Below are 18791 nucleotides of genomic sequence, written 5' to 3'. Positions count from 1 at the left end.
ATATGTCTACTAAAGACTTCTCTAGCTGTAGCCTATGAAAGGTATTGCTGCCATGGGTACACTGTAGAATTCATACTACTCCTTGCTGCTTTACAGCTTATATAGTCACTACTGAGTAGACAAAATGCTACCAGTTCCAAGCTCTCCTCTCATCTACACTGACATTAGCATTTTACACCTTGTTGTACCCAGTTCGCATAAGTTATGTGAGTCCACCATGTAAAGGCGATGGTGAATCTGGCTAATGTGCAGGGCCCTGGGAAAGTGAAGCTTATCAGAAGACTTGAGGGGAAGGCAAGACGGCTTTCTGCTCCCAGGATCAAGGGAATGCAAAAGGAGAGAACGGCAAATCTTCCCCTTCTTCTAGCTGTATCCCTGCTGCACCCTCTCCAGGCAGCGTTGTGGAGAAAATTCAGTTGAATAAGGCAGCATTAGAATGGTACAAATGAGCAGAGCAGAGCCAAAGGTTTCTCTGTGCTTTTATGCTGCAAATTAGGTATCTCCTCCAGGCAGTGTGCCTTTGCTCTCTGGGCAGGGCTGGTGGACATGAGAGCTCCCTTCCATTCAAGTTAAAGGAGGGAGCAATTAAATGCCCCCTTCCTTAATAACTGCTGAAGCAATAAAATCCACTGTGCACATCAGACCACCATAGCAAGACTTGTAGGGACTGAGCTATGTGATCTGAGACCATGTCCACACTAGGATTGCTTTCCCAGTATAGAAATGCCAATATACCATACTGGTATGGTCCTTCTAGAGGGCATACAGTTATACCAGCAAAGCTGCACTTTCTACCAGTACAGTAAAACCTCCACATCTAAAACTTGCTTTTCTGATTTAGCTGTGTGTGCACTACACACTGACAGACTTCTGTCAGCATAACTGTGTTCATTGGGAATCACACCTCTTCACATCCTAACCAACACAGCAATGCTGGCAGAAGCCTGTAGTTTAGACGTGACCTGAGAGGTTTTTTTACCCCAGGGGTCTGAATGCAGAAAAGAGCATGGGCTTTATTTACTGGAACTATGTGCATCTTTGAGTCAGAAACAGTCAGAAGGCAGCAGGAAAGCCAGGAGACCAGAAGTGACAGAACTTGTAACATAGTCTTCAGAGAAAGGTGAGAGAAGGCAGAGGGGTGCTGGATAGACATTTGAAATTGAGAGTAAAAACAAAAAACCCTGCCTTCTGTTTTTGGTTCCCATTGTGTTCAGGAAAATAGGACTCTATAGATTCTTTGGAAATAGGATTGCACCAAAGGAATACCTAACTTGTATCATTAATTTCTTCTACACATGGAAACAATCCACATGGCCCCACTAACGGCTCAGGCTAAGAGGGGTTAACAATCCTGCATACTCAGAAATGGTAGAAATTTGCAGAGATTTCTCATTGCCTTATAATTTCACAATCCATTTACCCCTTTACTCTTTGTGTAGTGCCCTTTCTGAACAGTAGGGTGATGATTTTCTTTTATTCTTTCTTTCTACCTTAGCTTCATGGGGAGGGGAAGAGCATGTGGACAAATTAATCTCTGTTGTAACTCCATTGATATCAATACATTTACATTGAGAATGACTTTTTTCCCATTCATTGTACGCGTAAAAAATTCCAGTCACCAATCAGAACCTAATAAAAACTCATATTCTCCTTTAACTACCATTGCTTAGTAATCTAGCTGCAGCTCTAGAATGAACATTACACATTATAATTTGAAAACACACATGGAGCTGGAAAATAACAATGGCAATGCTTGAATGAACCAGCATACGCTGACTCAGTCTACTGTGTTTAGCATTATTCTCCCACCCCCAACCCCCTCATGGACTGGCTCCTGAAATATGCTGAGCAACTTGGCCTATACTGGGTGCCCAGTAGAGGGCTTTTAGCCTCTGGAAGGATCAGGATTATTGTTTTGAAAGCCTTATGGCCTATTGGGACTGTTTTCAAACTGACATGACGTAAGTAGTGAGCACTATTAGCAGTTACTGCCATCTATGGGTAGAATTACATAAAACTACATATAGTAGAGTTGTACCCTTGTCAGCCCCAGGATATTTAAAGAGACAAGATAGCACAATGAGCTCATCTTCAGGTCTGGGAAAGGTACTCTGATTATCAAAGCAAATTCAAGAGGGAACATATTGCTAATTTCTGTGATAGCCACATTTTCTAAGGGGCCACACTACCTTGAATCGTCTTATCAGTACTCATCCTCAAAAGAAACCTACACAATACTTTCAAAGGATGAACCTGGGAGCTTAAATTCATTCCTGTGCTAGACACTGAAGTATGGACTGAACAGTGACCCTGTATTTATGGGTTGCAACAATCTGTAACCCGCTAACCCCCTCTTTATCATATGATTGTACAGGTATTACTAGGCTAGGCTACCTGGACTGATCCCTTTCACATATACTCATATTTATGCTTCTCTGGGCTGATCTTGCAAGGTGCTAAACACTCCAGCCCTAACATAGCAATGTATTTATGCACGTGCACAACTTAGAGCCTTTGGCCTTGTCTGCTGAGCATTGTATAGGCTACATGGAGCAACATGCGATAGTGAAAAGCAGGGTGCATCTACATGCAGGTGTATAGCTACATGCAGCAGTAAAAGGTTCAAGAAGCAAGAAGCAGAGCCTTCTCCTGCTGCTAGAGCCTTTCATTGCAGCAGGAAAAGGCTCCAAGCAAGGGGCCACTGCATCTAAAACTAGCACTGTAAACATAGGAAGCACCGGTGGGGTGTAGAGTTGACTATGTAGGGTGCATACACTAAGATTCTGGTGTGTTTACTCACCTAAGCTGCGTGTCACTGTCTACACTGCTATTTGCAGGGAGTACCCAGTGTCTGTACTCTACATACAGCTGTAAGTGAAGACATAGCCTAACAGTAATTCTACAGGCTATAATGACACTGCTCATAAGCTTGAAGTCATGGTTTATGCCTCTTGAAAGTTGTAACCTACCTTGTAGTATGCAAATATACATTGGTTTAATACATAGTACTGTGTATTTTTCTGTTATGAAAAATTTAGAAGTTACATCAAGTTAATAAAGCATTTTAAAATAAGAATATAATGCATGTATCTTTTCTAACAGCTGATATGAAAATCGCACATCTGCCCAGGGAAAAAGTCTTTAAATTCTGAATGCTACTTCACGTGAAATGGCAGGCTACTTTAGACCACCCATCCTCCAATAAATCAATAAAATGCAGCTTTTTTACTAACTGTACATTTAATGTTATGAAAACTAGCAATTGTGGTAGAAAGCAGTGCATTCTCTGAAGGGCTCTTTTTAGTTAGGAAGACATCTTGCAGTACTCACTGAAGATTTACAAGCTCCCAATGTTTGGCCTCTGTTAGAACTATGGACTCCATCCCAAGTTCAGTCAAAACATGAAGTTTACAGTGCAAAGGTTTCTTTTTAAAATAAGGCTATTGATTATGTTTATATGCAAACGGGGATGTCTGTCGTGGATCCCTTTTTTTAAACAAATATCCAAGACATTTCTTGTATGAAGGGTTTGGGGATTGTCTGTGTATAGCTGACTGGATAGATGAGATAGCAGCAATGGAACAAATTTCATTGTGTCTATCAAAGTTAGGGCCTGATTCTGAGGAGTGTGGTGCATTTAGAGACGCATTCACTTCAGCAGGGGCTGGCAGGGGACAGCAATTTGCAGGAAGTGCTTGTAGGTACTGTTAGTAAGTAGTAAGTGACAATCCTGTGGCAAAAATGTACTGAACCTGGAGCCTTAATTCTCTAAATGGTTATGAGGTTCCCTTTCCCCAAGTTCAAAAACACAATCTGGGCTCCTTGTAGTAACCAGGGAGCTGATTCCATCACTAGGTTGTGCAGTATCTTATTCTATTATTAGTCCATCACTCAGTGCAAGAAAGGATGGCAGAACCAACCCCAGAGTTAAAATTCTGTAATTGATTTGGCTTACTACTACACTTTTAAAATGTCTTTCATGCAAGAAATAGCGTGCCTTGTTCAGTCTTTGTGATTCAGTGGGGCTCCATGCAGGTGCAGATACCTGCCTGCATGGTACTAAGTGCAGGATTAGAGTTTTAATTAACTCTTGGATCCACCATGGTGTGGGAAAGTTACGGGGATCTGCCAATAGGAAAATCTCTGGTTCATCCATTTGCCAGATCCAAGCAGGTACATCCATAGCACCCTCCCCATCTTTTGGGGGCAATCTGCAGACTGGAACAAAATGGAGTCTGGAAACAGATTCTTGCTATCATAGCATTTTCACTATGGCTACGTCTACACTAGAAGCATCTGTCAAGAGATTCCATCTACACACAACTTGCTCTGGTGACAGAGAACTGCCAGACTGCACTGCCCTCTGGTGCCAGAAAGCAGAAGGTCAGCTCTGCAAAGAGGGCTGCCGAGCAACTGGAAGCCCTCTCTGTTGACAGAAGTTTCTACACTGCACGTTTGTCGACAGTACTCTGTCCAGAGATTGTTACACCTCAAATTTTTGAGGGCTAACACTGCCGAGGAAAATGTAGAGTTCTGTCGAGATTTTATCGCCAGAATGCTTTAAGTGTGTAGACGCTACCTGAGTTATGCCAACAGAAGACCCCTTCTATCGACAAAACTCTCAAGTGTAGACCCAGCCCCTGAGGCCTGTTAGATACTAAGTGACCATCTGTCCTGTTTTTCCCAGGACAGTCCCTTATTTAAGCTGTTTCACAGGCATCCCAACTATATCAAGAAAATGGGCAAATTGTCACGTATTTTGCAGGGCTCCTGTTCCCTAGCACCTGGTGCCTTGAGGCAGCAGGCCCTGCTGCCAGGGAGCTCATCCGCTGGGTGTTTGCCCCATTCCCTAACATCCCACGCTGCTGGTGAGCTTTGCCATGGGGCGGCTGCCTCATTCCCTGCTGGGAGGTTGTGGAGCCCCCATCCTCCACTCCCCCTCATCAGGAGGCTGTGGAGCCCCCATCCCTGGTGCCTCACAGTTAAGCAGCAGCCCCCATCACTGAGGAGCCCTGACATGGGATGGCACCCTCACCCCCAGAGGCTGGTGTCCTGTATTTGCCATAGGGCAATGTGGTCACCCTAGTTAGATACTAGACTTCCTTTTTCCTTTCCACATGGATTAGTCTCCCACCACCTCAGGAAGGGACAATGTGGCCAAGGTTAGCCATGGTTATATCATCCGAGGTACTGGTGAAACTATTCACCTGTTATCATGGTTGGTGATGTACAAGAGAAGAATCACTTTGGCTGGGTCTACATGTGCCCCTTCCTTTCGAAAGGGGCATGTTAATGAGTGGGTTCGAAAGATGCTAAACGGGTGCTGCAATGAATATGCAGCGCCTCAATAGTATAATGGCGGCTGCAGCGATTCGAAAGTGTGGCTTTTCGAATCGCACGCCGCCCATGGAGATGGGACCTTCCAAAAGGACCCCCCCAGTTTTCGAAAGCCCTTCTTCCGATCACCAGATAGGAAGAAGGGCTTTCAAAAGCTGGGGAGGGGTCCTTTCGGAAGGTCCCATCTCCACGGGAGGCGTGCGATTCGAAAAGCCACACTTTTGAATTGCTGCAGCTGCTATTATGCCAATGAGGTGCTGGATATTCATTGCAGCACCTCATTAGCATCTTTCGAACCCACTCATTAATATGCCCCTTTCGAAAGGAAGGGGCAGGTGTAGACACAGGGTTTTACAAATTAAGTGTGATGTATGATAAGTCCCAGCTGTTAGCCTAGGTAGCAGCCATCAAGTAGACTGTATTCTGGCTAGCTGCTCTTATGTCTTTTTTGAGGGGGCTGATTCTGGTCCCATAGCCAACTCCTACATGCCACCTATGAGCTTGAAGAAGTTGAGAAGAATTCTTCCAGTGCAGGAGGAGCAGCGGGGCCAACAGCCACCAAGGACCCCAGGGCACGGTGGGAAAAGGGGCCAGGCTCCACACCCCAGAAGGGGTGGGGGCCAAGGACAGAAGGGCGGGGCCTAGAACATTCAGCCCTCAGTGCCACTTGGACTCTGGTACTGACCTTCCTCCACAGCTGCACGCAATGGTGCAGAAGTGCTGCTGCGACATTTCAAAGCGGCCCAGCACTCCAGTCACTGCTACTTTTGCAGCAGCAGTGGCTGGAGCTCCAGGCTTGTTTGAAACACCAAGCCCAGGAGCAACTGCCCCCCTGCCATTAGCAAGCCTGGAGTGGAGTGTATGGTGGACATTAGTGAAGGGGATGAGACCACAGCAACAAGAACCACAGGTTGAACCTCTCTAATCCAGAACCCTCTCAGATGGCAAACTCTGTAATCCGGCATCATTTTAGTTCGCTGGACAACCACTTATCAGGGGTGTGGCCAAGTTTCCTGTGGTCCCATAAAGTTTGTTTACAGCCAGCAGTCCTGGTTCTCAGTGTTCTGTGCTGTTATTTAGCTGTAATTTACCCCTAAATGTCTTGTAAGAGACCAGAAAGCAGTGGAAGTGTTGGTAATGCTGCTAGAAAATATTGACCTCCCATCATCTGGCAAACTCTCATCTGACACCAGTCAGGTCCCAAGAGTGCCAGACAAGAGAAGTTTAACCTACCCAGGAATTCTGGGCTAATTTATAGTCAAACAACTGCTGCAGTACGTTAAGCAGCCAGGGCTGCTTTAACTTACGATGGAAGCCATTTCAGCCTTACTGGCACCCAAAATCTAGAGGGCACAATAGTATCATAAAACTATCTTTATCCCCTTCCTCCATCTACACATCTTGAGCTATTTCCTGAGGTAATCCAACAAAAAAGATAGCCCTTAGTCTCTGGTTTGTGGACGAGACAAGTGAGGTCTGAAACCTTTGGATATGCACACAGAATTTCTGAAATCACTTTCAGAGATCTGAATGTCTAAAATGCAGGTTATCTATGTTGAAGATTGTTTCATCATATGATGTAAAAAGTTTATATGGAAGAGTAAAGTGGGAAAGAAGTGATAAGATGATCTCTGAAACGGAGCATAAAGTCAGCACTCTCTGATAATCTGCAAAGGCCAGAAATAATGTCTGTTGAGGCTGTAAACAATGCAGCATTGTCAAAGACATTGCTTGCCCTAGAATAGAGCAAAAACGGACACTGCCGAGTCAACTGTAAATTCTTATGTATTCGCAGCCACAACCCAGCCCACTCAGAATCAATTTCCATCCGTGTAATGGTTCTTGCGCGTATATTCTGCTAACAAATACAAGTTCTGAAACCCATTCCAAGCAGGCAGATGACATGAAAGGCGATGCTTCAGTAATTGTACATTTGCTTTTTAATCACTATAAGTAAGAGTTTTGAAAGAGATCTTTGAAGAATAAATATCAAAGAAAATATCTTGCTGCAGTACTGAACATTTCAGGATGAAAAGACAACTGTCTTCAGACTCATAAATATCAAAAGTTATTACCATTACTAATAGTGTGACATTCATACAATTACTTTGAAATTCAAATGAGTTATATATGCAATTAGCTGAATTCTCACCTCACTTATAGCCCTGCAAATACGTTTGTCTGTGTAAGCCTACTGATGTCACTAAGCTTATGTAGATGCACAAGAAGCCAAAATGAAACCCTGTGCCTGAAGGGAGTCCTTCATCCAGCACAGAAATGTAGCTACCTCTGGGATATTTTTAAGGTCAAGAAAGGAAATGTATTCTGAAAGGTATTCTTGAGATGGATAATGACTATGGTCCTTTAAAATAAATATCTTATATGGTTGCTTTAAGTGATGGGCAAGCTCTTTTTAATTAATAGTTCCTTTTTTAAAAATTTGCACAGACAAGTGTAATGTCATGCAGTCAATGAAGCAGGTGTCTTAATCCTGTTTGCATCTTTTTAAAATAAAAACATGTATTGACATAATCATTTGTTGTCTTCAGTTAACAGCATTTTTCTGTGGACTGTTTTATGTTGTAAAAGTAGCAGTTTACTTTGTAATCAATTATTTATATTGTGACTGCTCATGCAGCATTGTTTTAGCAAAATGGCAATACAAATGTATGTAAACATAGATTGCTCCCGTTTTCTTTAGATTTGCTAGATATTCAGCAGATGGAGTGGTGTTTTGCTCATTGTAATCAATGGAGTTGGTGTTGGGTCACAGGTTGTTAGTCTGAATGCAGGGGTAGTGAAATATGGTTCCCAATATGTAATCACTCTGGGAACACAGAAAAGCAGGACTGAGCATAATCGCTTACAAAGGAAGGGGCTCATGCTTAGCAGAAACAACCTTGTTAAGCAGGTGCTTGACTGTCAGAGATCATGATGGCAAAAAAGTTAGGACCAAATATTCTGCTCAGGAGATTGTATGCTGTCTCCATAGGTCCTCACGAGATGGGTTTGACCTGCTTGTTCTCTCCTCCCTTCTGGAATAGAACTAAATAGGCTTCATTAGGAACATATTTGTTATTTAAATTGCAACTTGATCAGATCTGAAACCAGCCATGGTAGAGATGTGTTTCTGCCTGGCCTGGTTAGAATTACAATCCCTAAGAGCTGAAATCATTTGAGACCAGGTAGTGTTTCCATTCAGCCTACAAAAGGTCTTAAAATTACTAAGAAACTGACTTATAGAGGTCACAGCCAAGAGGTGGGTTGCTGCAGATGGTGACTAACAAGCCAGCAGAGCTCTGGCAGAGAGGCATGATAAGCGGCCAGCAGTGGAGATGTGTGACAAGTGGATGGGGAGGCAACGGTGGATGGTGCAATAAGCAGCCAGCAGAGCAGTGGCAGAGAGGCAACTGTGAATGGGGGCAGAGAATGGTTGAGTACTTGAAGGTGACCTTTGGGTTTCTGGACTTGAGAACCTGCAGGGAACAGGACTTTGTCCAAACTTCTTGGCGTAGGCCTCTTACTCATGGTTTACATTTATAAACCCTGCTTGCAGTGTTTTTTTTTTTCAAAATTAATGTCATTACTTATCTTCTTTTATTAGAAGTTTCTTTTCTACACTCAGACTGTGCTTGTGAGTATGGAAGTACTGTCTCTCAGAGGCCCCTGGGGTGGCATATAAATTTTCCAGGTGACTGAGTGGGCATGTGAGCCAGTTTTGTGTTGGAATAATGGAAAAAAAACCCTTGGATACTGAACCCAGGCCTGGCTGCCGCTGTCTTCACCTGACAGAAGGGTTACACATACATTCCTGCAGAACAAAAAAGCAGTAAAGTAGCACTTTAAAGACTAACAAAATAATTTATTAGGTGAGCTTTCGTGGGACAGACCCACTTCACAAAAGCTCATCACCTAATAAATTATTTTGTTAGTCTTTAAAGTGCTACTTTACTGCTTTTTTGTTTTGATAGTATATAGACTAGCATGGCTTTCTCTCTGTTATTATTCCTGCAGAAAAAAGACATAAGAAATAAAAGGCGCCAATTTCTAACGGATTGCTAACTGTTTTCAGCAGAGAGGCAAGTTACTTTTACATGAAAGCTGTCCCCATTTTTGTGTTTGTTTATTCACTGTTGTAGTCTCAAAACTCCCTTTAATAAATGTTAATAAAAACTGAAAGTTTTAAGAGGATGCTGCATGCTTTTTTCTGTGTAAATATGCATAAGTGCAAAGACATAAAACACATAATGCTAGCAGAAATGAAATGTCACTGGAATTAGCAGCTTCCTTCAGATTGTAATTCTCACACTTGCTGGATATTTAACTGCACTTATGTTTAAAACTGAACATTTAAAAATAGAAGGAGATATATATTCCCAATCCAAGTTTGCAAGCGAAATACTGCTTACCAGATTAGAATATTATTATTGCTCTCTGTCTTCTTGAGCAACTAAAGCTGCAACAGTCTTGTTGTGGAACAGTGAGTTCTGCTGCTCTATAACATAAATTTTCCTTTTAGAAGGTTATCTTCACTCAACAGTGGAACAATGAAGATATTCTGGAAATGATACTTGTACTCAAAGGGAAACTGGTAGACTAAACCTTTTAAAAATATTTGGTCATTCTTATCTCATTGACTGAGTTATACAGGGGATGAATTTGGCCCATTAATTACATATTCTATGGAAGTGTATCAGAGAGGTAGCTGTCTTAGTCTTTATCTTCGAGAACAACAAGATCCCCCTGCTCATGCATCTGATGAAGCGGGTCTTTGCCCACGAAAGCTTTTGCTCCAAAATATCTGTTAGTCTATAAGGTGCCACGGGACTTCTTGTTGTTATGGAAATGTAGGCAATGTCGGGGGGAAACTGTTCAGCATAAGAATAATAACACATGTCCTCTCTTTGAAAGGGGAGCCCAATAATTTTTTCTCTAAGAATTTAGCACTCTTCTGTGATCTTAACAAAGGAGGTGCAGGGTCTGGGATGGAGGTGGGATGCAGAAGGGAGCTCAGGATATCAGATGGGGTGCAGGAGACAGTGTGGAGCCTGGGAGGGAGTTTGGGTGAAGGAGGGGGTTCTGATCTGGGGCAGGGGGTTGGGGTGGAGGAGGTTGGGCAGTGTTCAGGAAGGGATTTGCGTGCAAAAAAGGATTCTGACTGAGGAAAGCACATAGGAGGGGATGCCAGGTCTGGGAGGGAGTCGTGGCCAGAGGCAGGAATGCAGGGGGGATGCAGAAGGTTTGGGTGCAGGAGAGGGTTGTGACTTGGGGTAGGAAGTTGAGGTGCAGAAGAGGGTGGGTTGCCAGGTGCAGGTTCTGATTGGGAGATGCTTATCTCAGGTGGCTCCCAGCCAGCCAACCTGCAGGACCCTCAGGCAGGCTCGCTCCCTGTCTACCACAGCTGCATTTCATTCAAAATGGCCTGCTCCTGGGGTCACGTGCGTCTCTGAGCCTCATGTCCCCTGAGGGACGGGGGCTTGCGCCTGCAAGCATGACCCAGGCAGCTCCCTTTGGCTGGAAACTGCAAGGGTTTTGCTGTGGGCACAGGCAATGTGCAGGGCACCCGTCAACCTCCTCCCACCAAGGGGCACATGGTGTACAGATACACGTGGCCCCAGCAGCTGGCCACTTAGAATGGCATGTGGCTGTGGCAGGCAAGTAGCCTGCTGGAGGGCTTTGGCGACCCATGGTAGGTTTCCCCACTCCTCACTGCTCCTGACAGGAGCAGTGAGTCAGGCTGCTGCCACTGACAGGAGTGGGGAAACTGATCAGGCTTGTGCCCCTCCACTGGCTGGAGCCAGAAAATTGACCAGGGTAGCAGCTGAGAGCCTGACTTTTGGCTGCTGCCACTGACAGGAGTGGGGAAACCGCTCCTGTCAAGGGCAGCAGTCTCCCCACTCCTGTCAGGAGTGGCAGAGTCAGGCTGCTGCCCCTGACAGAAGCAGGAACTGCTTGTCAGGGGCAGCAGCCAAGAGTCAGACTGCTGCTCCTGAGAGGAGAGGGCAAACCTGACTCTCAGCTACTGCCCATGGGAGGAGCAGGGCAGCAGAGCCAAAAGGCAGGTTGCTGCCCCTGAGAGGAGCAGCAAATCTGTCCTGTGAGCAGCGGGCAGGCCAGAACCAAGCTACTCATAGGAGACAGGAAAACTGAGTGGCACTGACCAGCTAGGAAACTGACCAGCTGTCTGCTTTATCATCTAAGTCTGCTAGTCAGTTTCCTGGCTCCCCCAAGTTACACAAATTTTGAGTTGCGCAAGAATGCAACTCCACATAAGTCAGGGGTCTACCGTACAGTGAAAAGTACTTTTTGGCCTATAGTTACTTTTTGTACCTGTCTCAGCTTCAACAGTGAAATGGACAGACAAGTCAGTTAGACTGTGGCTAAGCTGCCTCTCCCTTTTGGAAGGGGCATGTAAATACAGCCAATTGGAAATGCAAATGGGGCAGGGATTTAAATATCTTATATCATTTGCTTACTCACACAGGATCTCGATTCCGGAAGAGATGATTTGGAAAGCCAAAACAGCCATGTAGATGGTGTTCATTCGAAAGGAAACCCCACTTTTGAAAGCACCTTTTCATATTTCTTTCCAACAAACCCTGTGTACACACCTGTTTTGGCTTTCCAAATCATCTCTTCCGGAATCGAGATCCCACGCGAGTATACAAATGAGATGTGAGATATTTAAATTCATACCTCATTTGCATTTCTGATCAGCCGTATTTGCATGCCCCTTCCAAAAGGGGGGGCAGCGTAGCAACATTAGAGTTTTGCAACAGATGGTAACTTTCAAGTTCTTATGTATTCACACAATGTTCATCTCTAATGCTTATGTTGAAAACTGCAGAGAAATGTTTAAAATAAAAATTCTTTTGAATCCATATTATAAATGGCCACCCTTATACTTATCTCAGGTTTTGTTGAATCCTATTTTTATAAAACTTCTGGAAAGAATCAGTATGGGAACAGCTATACTGTAGTTAGATACACGCAGCTGGCCTACACCAGCTGACTCACCCTCATGGAGGTTTAATCACAGTGTAATTACAGTGTAGATGTTTGGGGACCCTCCCACTTCACAGGTCCTAGAGCCCAGGTTCCAGCCCTAACTAAAATGTCTACATCACAGTTAAACAGTCCCTTAACTCAAGGACTCTGAGCACAAGTCAAGTGGCACAGGACAACCAGTTTTTTTAATTGCAGCATGGATATACTGTATGAGACCAAACTCTCTTCCCACCACACTCAGCCAGTAAGTGAGGGGTGGTCTACACTAAAATATTAGGTTGGTTTAAATCAACATCTGCACATCCAGATCAATGTGTATCTACATTTAAATTTGTTTCACACCACTGTAAGCCCCTCCTTAGGGTGATGTAATAGCACCACTTTCTCAGACAACATGGACCTACTTTGGATAATGCAGTGAGCATAAACACTGCCATAGATAGTAGGAGAATTCCCGCTTCAGAGCAGCCACCCTCCTGGCCCAGCCCTTCTGCTCAAGGCACTAGCACCCCACACCAGAACCCTGAAAACTCCTCCTACCCTAACAGGAGGAGCCCTAAGGGCTGGGGGCTAACCGCCCCAGAACTGGGGTGAACCTCCCGCACAAATACTGGCCAAGCCAAGCTTCTAGCCCACTGCCCCAAAGCCCTCCAACCCCTGACCAAGCCAGGTTAACTCTAATGCACGCATGAACTGAGGTGCAGGCCTAACCGGCCAACCCGTTGCTCCTTCCCCAAGCCACTGAGCTACCCAGCACCTAGCCAGATTTCAGAGGGGAGGTTGAAACTACAGCATGATGGGAACCAGCAGCAGTACTGCATGAAAGAAAAGGAACTTCTCCAGTCCCCTCCCAGTGAGCTCCATGGCTGTGTGCTCAGGGGACAAGGTATCATAGGGGAGACAGGGCAGAGCAATGAGAAGAGAGGTGGCTTAGCGCTGGTAACAACTGACAGGCCTTCTCCCAATCCCCAGCCAGATTAGGCAGCCACTTCAACTGAGCCTGACTCATAGGCCAGGAATCTGAGACCCTGCTTTACAGCGTGGGTCAATGGCTCAGCTTCCCTGTGAACTGAGCCCTTGGGCACCTGCCCAGGAGATTCAGCTGCTGCCCAGCTGGCTAGCAGAGCGCCCACAGGGGGCAGCCGGTGTTTCCATTGGCGGTGCACATCTGCGCACGCAACGAAACGTATTCCGCCCACAGACAGAAGAAATGAGCAAGACGCTGCTCAGCACCTTCCCCGGAGCCTGCTACTGCGTAACCGAACCACCTTTGCCCGGCTGCGCCCACCTACACCCTATCTACCGGGCAGGCTTTCGGCCCACGTGCGGAGCCCCAGCCGCACAGGGACAGCACCTCAGCGGCCCGCCCCAGGAACAGCGCTCGGGGGACAAAACTCCCCCGCCATTGGCTTCTTCCGCGAGCCCCGCAGTGGGGCCCAGCCAATCCGACGGGGCGAGAGACCGCTTCCGGGCCCGCCCCCACCCCGCCTGGAGCCTTCCCCATTGGCTCCCCGCCAGGCACCGCCCAGGAGTCCGCCGCGCCTACGCTCAAAGTTCGTTGCATCACCAGACGTCATCGGAAACCGCCTCCGGCGGGGGTGGAGCCGGAACTAAGGACACGGGGCGGAGGAGTTTAGGGCGGAGATATGCCCTTGGGTCCCGCCTACGCGGAGCGTGAGGCGGCTGCAACCCTGAGTCAGATTTGCGTCCCAGCCGCGTCGCCGCCTCACGTGATAGCCTTGCCCCGTTGCCTTGGAGACGGAAAGCGGCAGCCCTTCCTCGTATTCCTGTCTCCCGCGCGCCCGCCGGTGGGGGATGCGGCGCCCGGCGCCATGCTCTGGAGTAAAGGCCTCAGCGGACTCGGCGCCGCCGCGGGGACCGGGCGCCTGCGCCATCGCCGCCTGCGTGGGGAGCGGGGTGAGAGCTGGGGCGGGCGTGGCAGCCCGAGTGGGGGCGAGGCAGTGGGGCGTCTTCGGACTGGGCCGCGCCGCCTGCTGCGCTGTGACCCTGCGCCTGGGGGGAACGCGCTGCGCGGGCAGCTGGGAGGCCGCCCGCCTGGCCAGGCCCGCCGATCTCTGCGAACCGCCCTCCCGGCCTGCTAAGAGCCGTGTGCCGCGGCTGTGACACTGCCCGCCCGTGCGCTCGCAAAAGAGGCCTGTGGCGGGAGCTCGGGGCCTCCTTTCCCACCGCAGGGCAGCTGGATAGGTGCCCTCAGTTGTGCTGTGACAAGCCGGCTCTCCTAACAGTTATGAACACCAAGAGTTAGTAACAGTGGATTTTAAAAAAAAAAAGAGGCGCCCGTACTCAGCCGCCGGCTCTTCCCCCCCCGCCGCCCTTCCGGCGGATGGGGCTGCAGAAAAGCGGCACGAAAAAGCATTGGTGATGATGCGCTGAGCAGGCTGAGGGTGGGAGGGGGTTGGGCAGGAGCAGAGTCAGGGAGAGAGAGTCTGCTGGTCAAGAGGGGATGTAGGGGCAGAGTGGGGTGCTTTGGGCAGGAGGAGGGGGCAGGAGCAGTCTGGGTGAGGGGGAGATGGTTATCACTCTGCAGCACTGCCCTCCCCCACCCCCACAAGGGGAACATTGGGACCATGACTCCAGAAAGTGTTTCCAGGACACTCTTCTCCCCCCAGACACTGCCCACCCCCACTCTTCTGATTGGCAGGAGTTCCGGACAATCAGAACAGCAAGTGAAGCCTCTCTCCAGACAATCTCTGTGGCTTGGGCTCCCTCATTCAGTGATGTCTGTGGTCCTGCTGAACCATAGACATTGCCAGACCAGAGAATATGGGATAGGAAAGGTTCAATCTGTACTGAAAATTCTGGGCATTTTTAGATATATAAAAAATCTGGATGGATGGATTTTTAAAGACCACGACAGTAAAGCTCTACATTTTAATTGATCAAAATCTGCCTTCCTGAAATCCATTGTGTCTATTCTGCGGTTTTCCCTTCTACCATTCTTTAGAATCATGAACTCTGTGATTTCATGGTGGCCTTCTCACAAGTTGCCTTCCATTCTCAGGTTCTCAAGCAGTTCCTCCCTATTTGTTAAAATTAAATCTAGAGCAGTAGCTTTTACAGTCGTCTGAAATAAAAAAAAAAAAATCTTCAGTCCAAGAGCTTTCTGGATAGTCTGTGCCTCACTGTGTTAGTTTACTGATGTATGCCTGGATAGTTGAAGTCCCCCATCACCACCAAGTCCTGCTCTTAATCTCTGTTTATGAATCAAATTGGTTAAATTATTGTGGTGTAAAATAGAAAACCAACAAAAGCTCTTCAGCGGACTGGTTTTTGGCACAATATGAAGTATAAAATGTCTGTCCAAGGCTAAAGCAGTGAGGAGTGTCTGCACCTACATGCTTCAGCAGTGGGTCCACTGGAATTAGGTAGACTGAAGGCAGTTAGTGTGTCTGACCAAAGCACAAACACAGGAACTGAGTTGATAATCCCAGCTCATGTGTTAATGTAAATACATCTGTGGGAATTCTGCAGCATCACAGTTTACAAAGGGTTTTAAAAATAGCGTTTCCACTATTGCCCGTGTCATAACCATCTTGTCAGTGGTTCCCCAGAAGACTTCTTATTAAACTGGAAGCACTTATGTCAGAGTGAAGTGACTACTTAGTTTGGAAAAATTAATGTGGTCACAGTTGCCTAGGATGGCAACTGCTGGGTGAAAGTGGGTGGGGGGTGCATGGTTCGGTGGAAGGGAGGGAGGCCTTTGGGTTACATCAGGGGGCTAGGGGTACCTGGCTCTGGAGGAGGGAAGGGGGATTGGGTTAAAGCATGGGGCTGGAGGTAACAGGCTCTGGGGAGGGGAGGAGGATTGGATTGGGGGGTCAGTTAGGGGACCGGGGGGAGGGGAAGGGCATGGTCCCTCATAAGCATTCTGAAAATCTGGCAGCCCAACTCAGGCCCCATTCATTGGGGGCTGCTTGGGCCCCACACGGGGGCAGTTAAGCTTCCGTGGGCAGTTTCGACCCCAGTGTGGGGGTGCGGGTTGGGCCTCAGGGCAGGTGGGAGTGCAGATTGGAGCCTGAATTCTGCCACTTTTTTTTTTCCCTAGAAAAAAAGCACTGGTCGATAGCATTTACTTAGGGGGGAGTCGGGGCTTGGCAGACAGCATTCATTATTTCTGAAGAATGTTAAATCAGGGTCCATAAAATTGGGGGCTTACTGTAGTAAAACTGACCTGTAGCATCACAGCTTTTGCTCATGAGAATCCTGCAGAGAAAAGCCACTGCCTTGAGTAGTGCTGAGGGCATTATTTAAGTCCTAATCCAGCAAACATCTGTGTGAGATCTCAGCTAACCTAAAATTTAGGTTGACCTAGCTATGTCACTTAGAAATGTGAAAACATCAAACTCCAGGAGAAATGCAGTTAAGCCAGCAATGGGAATACTAGGTTAATGAGTGGGCCGCAGAGTAGCCTTCCTTCATCTCAGTGAGGTATCAGATTGTCATATCTAAGATGGTCTCCAGGGATAAAGTAGTTTTGTAAACTGCACTTGTGAACCTAGAATTTGCAGGGTGTACTGAATGGCGATTGAACCATAGCAGCACTTTGATTGGTTGCAAAGGGAGCTCATGGCTCTCGCAGTCCATGTTGTGTGCAATCAGCCCACACCTCGCTTGATGTGCATGTCACTTTATTAATGCGGGAAGGAAAAAATTCCTACACAGACAGAAACCACTGGAATCTCGCAATGCTGAGCATGGGTAATGGTCAACAAAATGTCTTGCAGGCCACACACTGATGGGAGTCGAGCAGTGTGCAGGCCACACATTGCCCACTACTAGTTAAGCCTACCTAAATCCTAGTGTACAACCGTTATCTTAATGAAACAATTCTTCCATCAGCCCCTGCATCTTGAAAGGGTATGCTCTTTGTTGCTGTTGTAAAGTCTACGCTATAATGGCGTAGATGTGACAGCAGTTATGCGCTATAGTGCTTGTAGTGTAGGTTTATGCATGAGTAGTCCCACTGAGTTCAGTGAGACTACTCACAGGGGTAATGCGCTACTAGAGTAGAGCTAGTGCTCAGATACTGTGGTGGTCATGCTCTATGAGAAGCTCAACACAAAGGAGTGCAAAGCACCTCACAGCCAGCTAACTCCAAATTATGAGCATGTCGCAATAATTTATGTGAGGAGAGATTACAGAATACTATAGCAGATTGAAGTAATTCTGTTTGCTATTGGAAGCTTATAGTGGACTTCTTACAGGAATAAAAATATCTTAGTAAATGTATATATTGACACAATTTCATATTGACTCAGTGCTTTGTATTTGTTTTTGTAGAGTTAAGCATCTCTACATCATCAGCCTTACAAACTCCCAGCGTCAAGGGGAAGTTTTCCTTATCGGGGAGTAGAAGACTGTTCTTTGATACCCATGCTCTCGTACGCCTTTTGGAAGAAAAAGGTAATCTTTTATATTTCAGAGTAGTAAATTTGTGCAGTTATTTCTCCTTGATTTAAAAGTGCCATTCTAAGTGAAAGCTCTTCTATAAAGATTGCTTAAAAATCTACAGTAAAAGCCGTGTTATCTGGCATTCAGATAACTGACAGGCTCAGCTAACTGGCACCTGATCTACCATTGGCTGCTGCACTGGGGCCAGCAGAGCCACCTTCCATTGGGCCAGCTGCTCAGGTTGCTGGATAATCAGGTTCCTACTGCACTGAGATATTTATTCTTCTTTAAAGGGACATTATTAAGTTCAAATATTGATCTTTTTTATGTTTTATTTATATTTTGTATTTTAAAGTCTTTTCAACAATACAGTAGATCCCCAAGATATGCGCACTCAAGTTGCACAAATCTTGGGTTAATGCAACACTGAGTGGTGGGGAATTAGCACCTGGCTCCAGGCTGCCTACCAGTCAGGGGACCCAGGAAAGTGACCAGTGCAGCAGCACTGGTCAGTTTCTCAACTCCTGTGAGTGGTGGCCAGCTGGGAAAGAAGCACCAGCTCCCTGCTCCTGTCAATGGTGCAGCCAGAGCTTGACTCTCAGCTGCCCCCACTGATAGGAGGGGGGAGGTTTTTGCTGTCAGGGCCGGCAGCCTCCTTGCGCCTGTCGGGGCGGTGAGAGTCAGACTGCACCGCAACAAAAGGAGTTACACAGCCCTGGGCAGCAGCCTGATTCTTGGCTATCACCACAGACGAGCTGGGAAACTGACCAGCGCAGCCGTGCGGATCAGTTTCCTGACTCCTGTGAGGGGGAGAGAGATGGGAGCCAGATTCCAGCTCCCCAGGGCTCACAGGAGCAGGGAAACTGAGCAGCACAGCAACGCTGATCAGTTTCCTGTCTCCTGTGAGCAGCAAGAACAGTTTCCTGTCTCCCCCAAGTAACGCAAATTTTGACTTACATGGGGTTGAGCAGGAACACAACTTCCTCTACTTTCCATCTTTATTGTGAACCTGCAAAAGATGAAAGTATGTTGCG

The 18791-nt window shown here is 46.8% G+C and overlaps 1 protein-coding gene across 1 annotated transcript in view; it reads left to right on the top strand.

Annotated features, from left to right (window-relative positions):
- The first annotated feature begins 13954 nt into the window (after positions 1-13954).
- The window catches only part of MCUR1 (mitochondrial calcium uniporter regulator 1), a 36953-nt gene continuing 32116 nt past the window's right edge, over positions 13955-18791 (top strand). Inside the window, exons 1-2 of the mRNA XM_074985901.1 lie at positions 13955-14262; positions 17647-17769. Of these exons, the coding sequence (XP_074842002.1) occupies positions 13992-14262; positions 17647-17769 (394 nt within the window). The 5' untranslated portion in view covers positions 13955-13991. The remainder of the gene's footprint in view (positions 14263-17646; positions 17770-18791) is intronic.

This window comes from Carettochelys insculpta, chromosome 2, assembly GCF_033958435.1.
Source record: "Carettochelys insculpta isolate YL-2023 chromosome 2, ASM3395843v1, whole genome shotgun sequence".
NCBI classification, from domain to species: domain Eukaryota; kingdom Metazoa; phylum Chordata; order Testudines; family Carettochelyidae; genus Carettochelys; species Carettochelys insculpta.
This window is presented reverse-complemented; position numbering and strand designations above follow the sequence as displayed.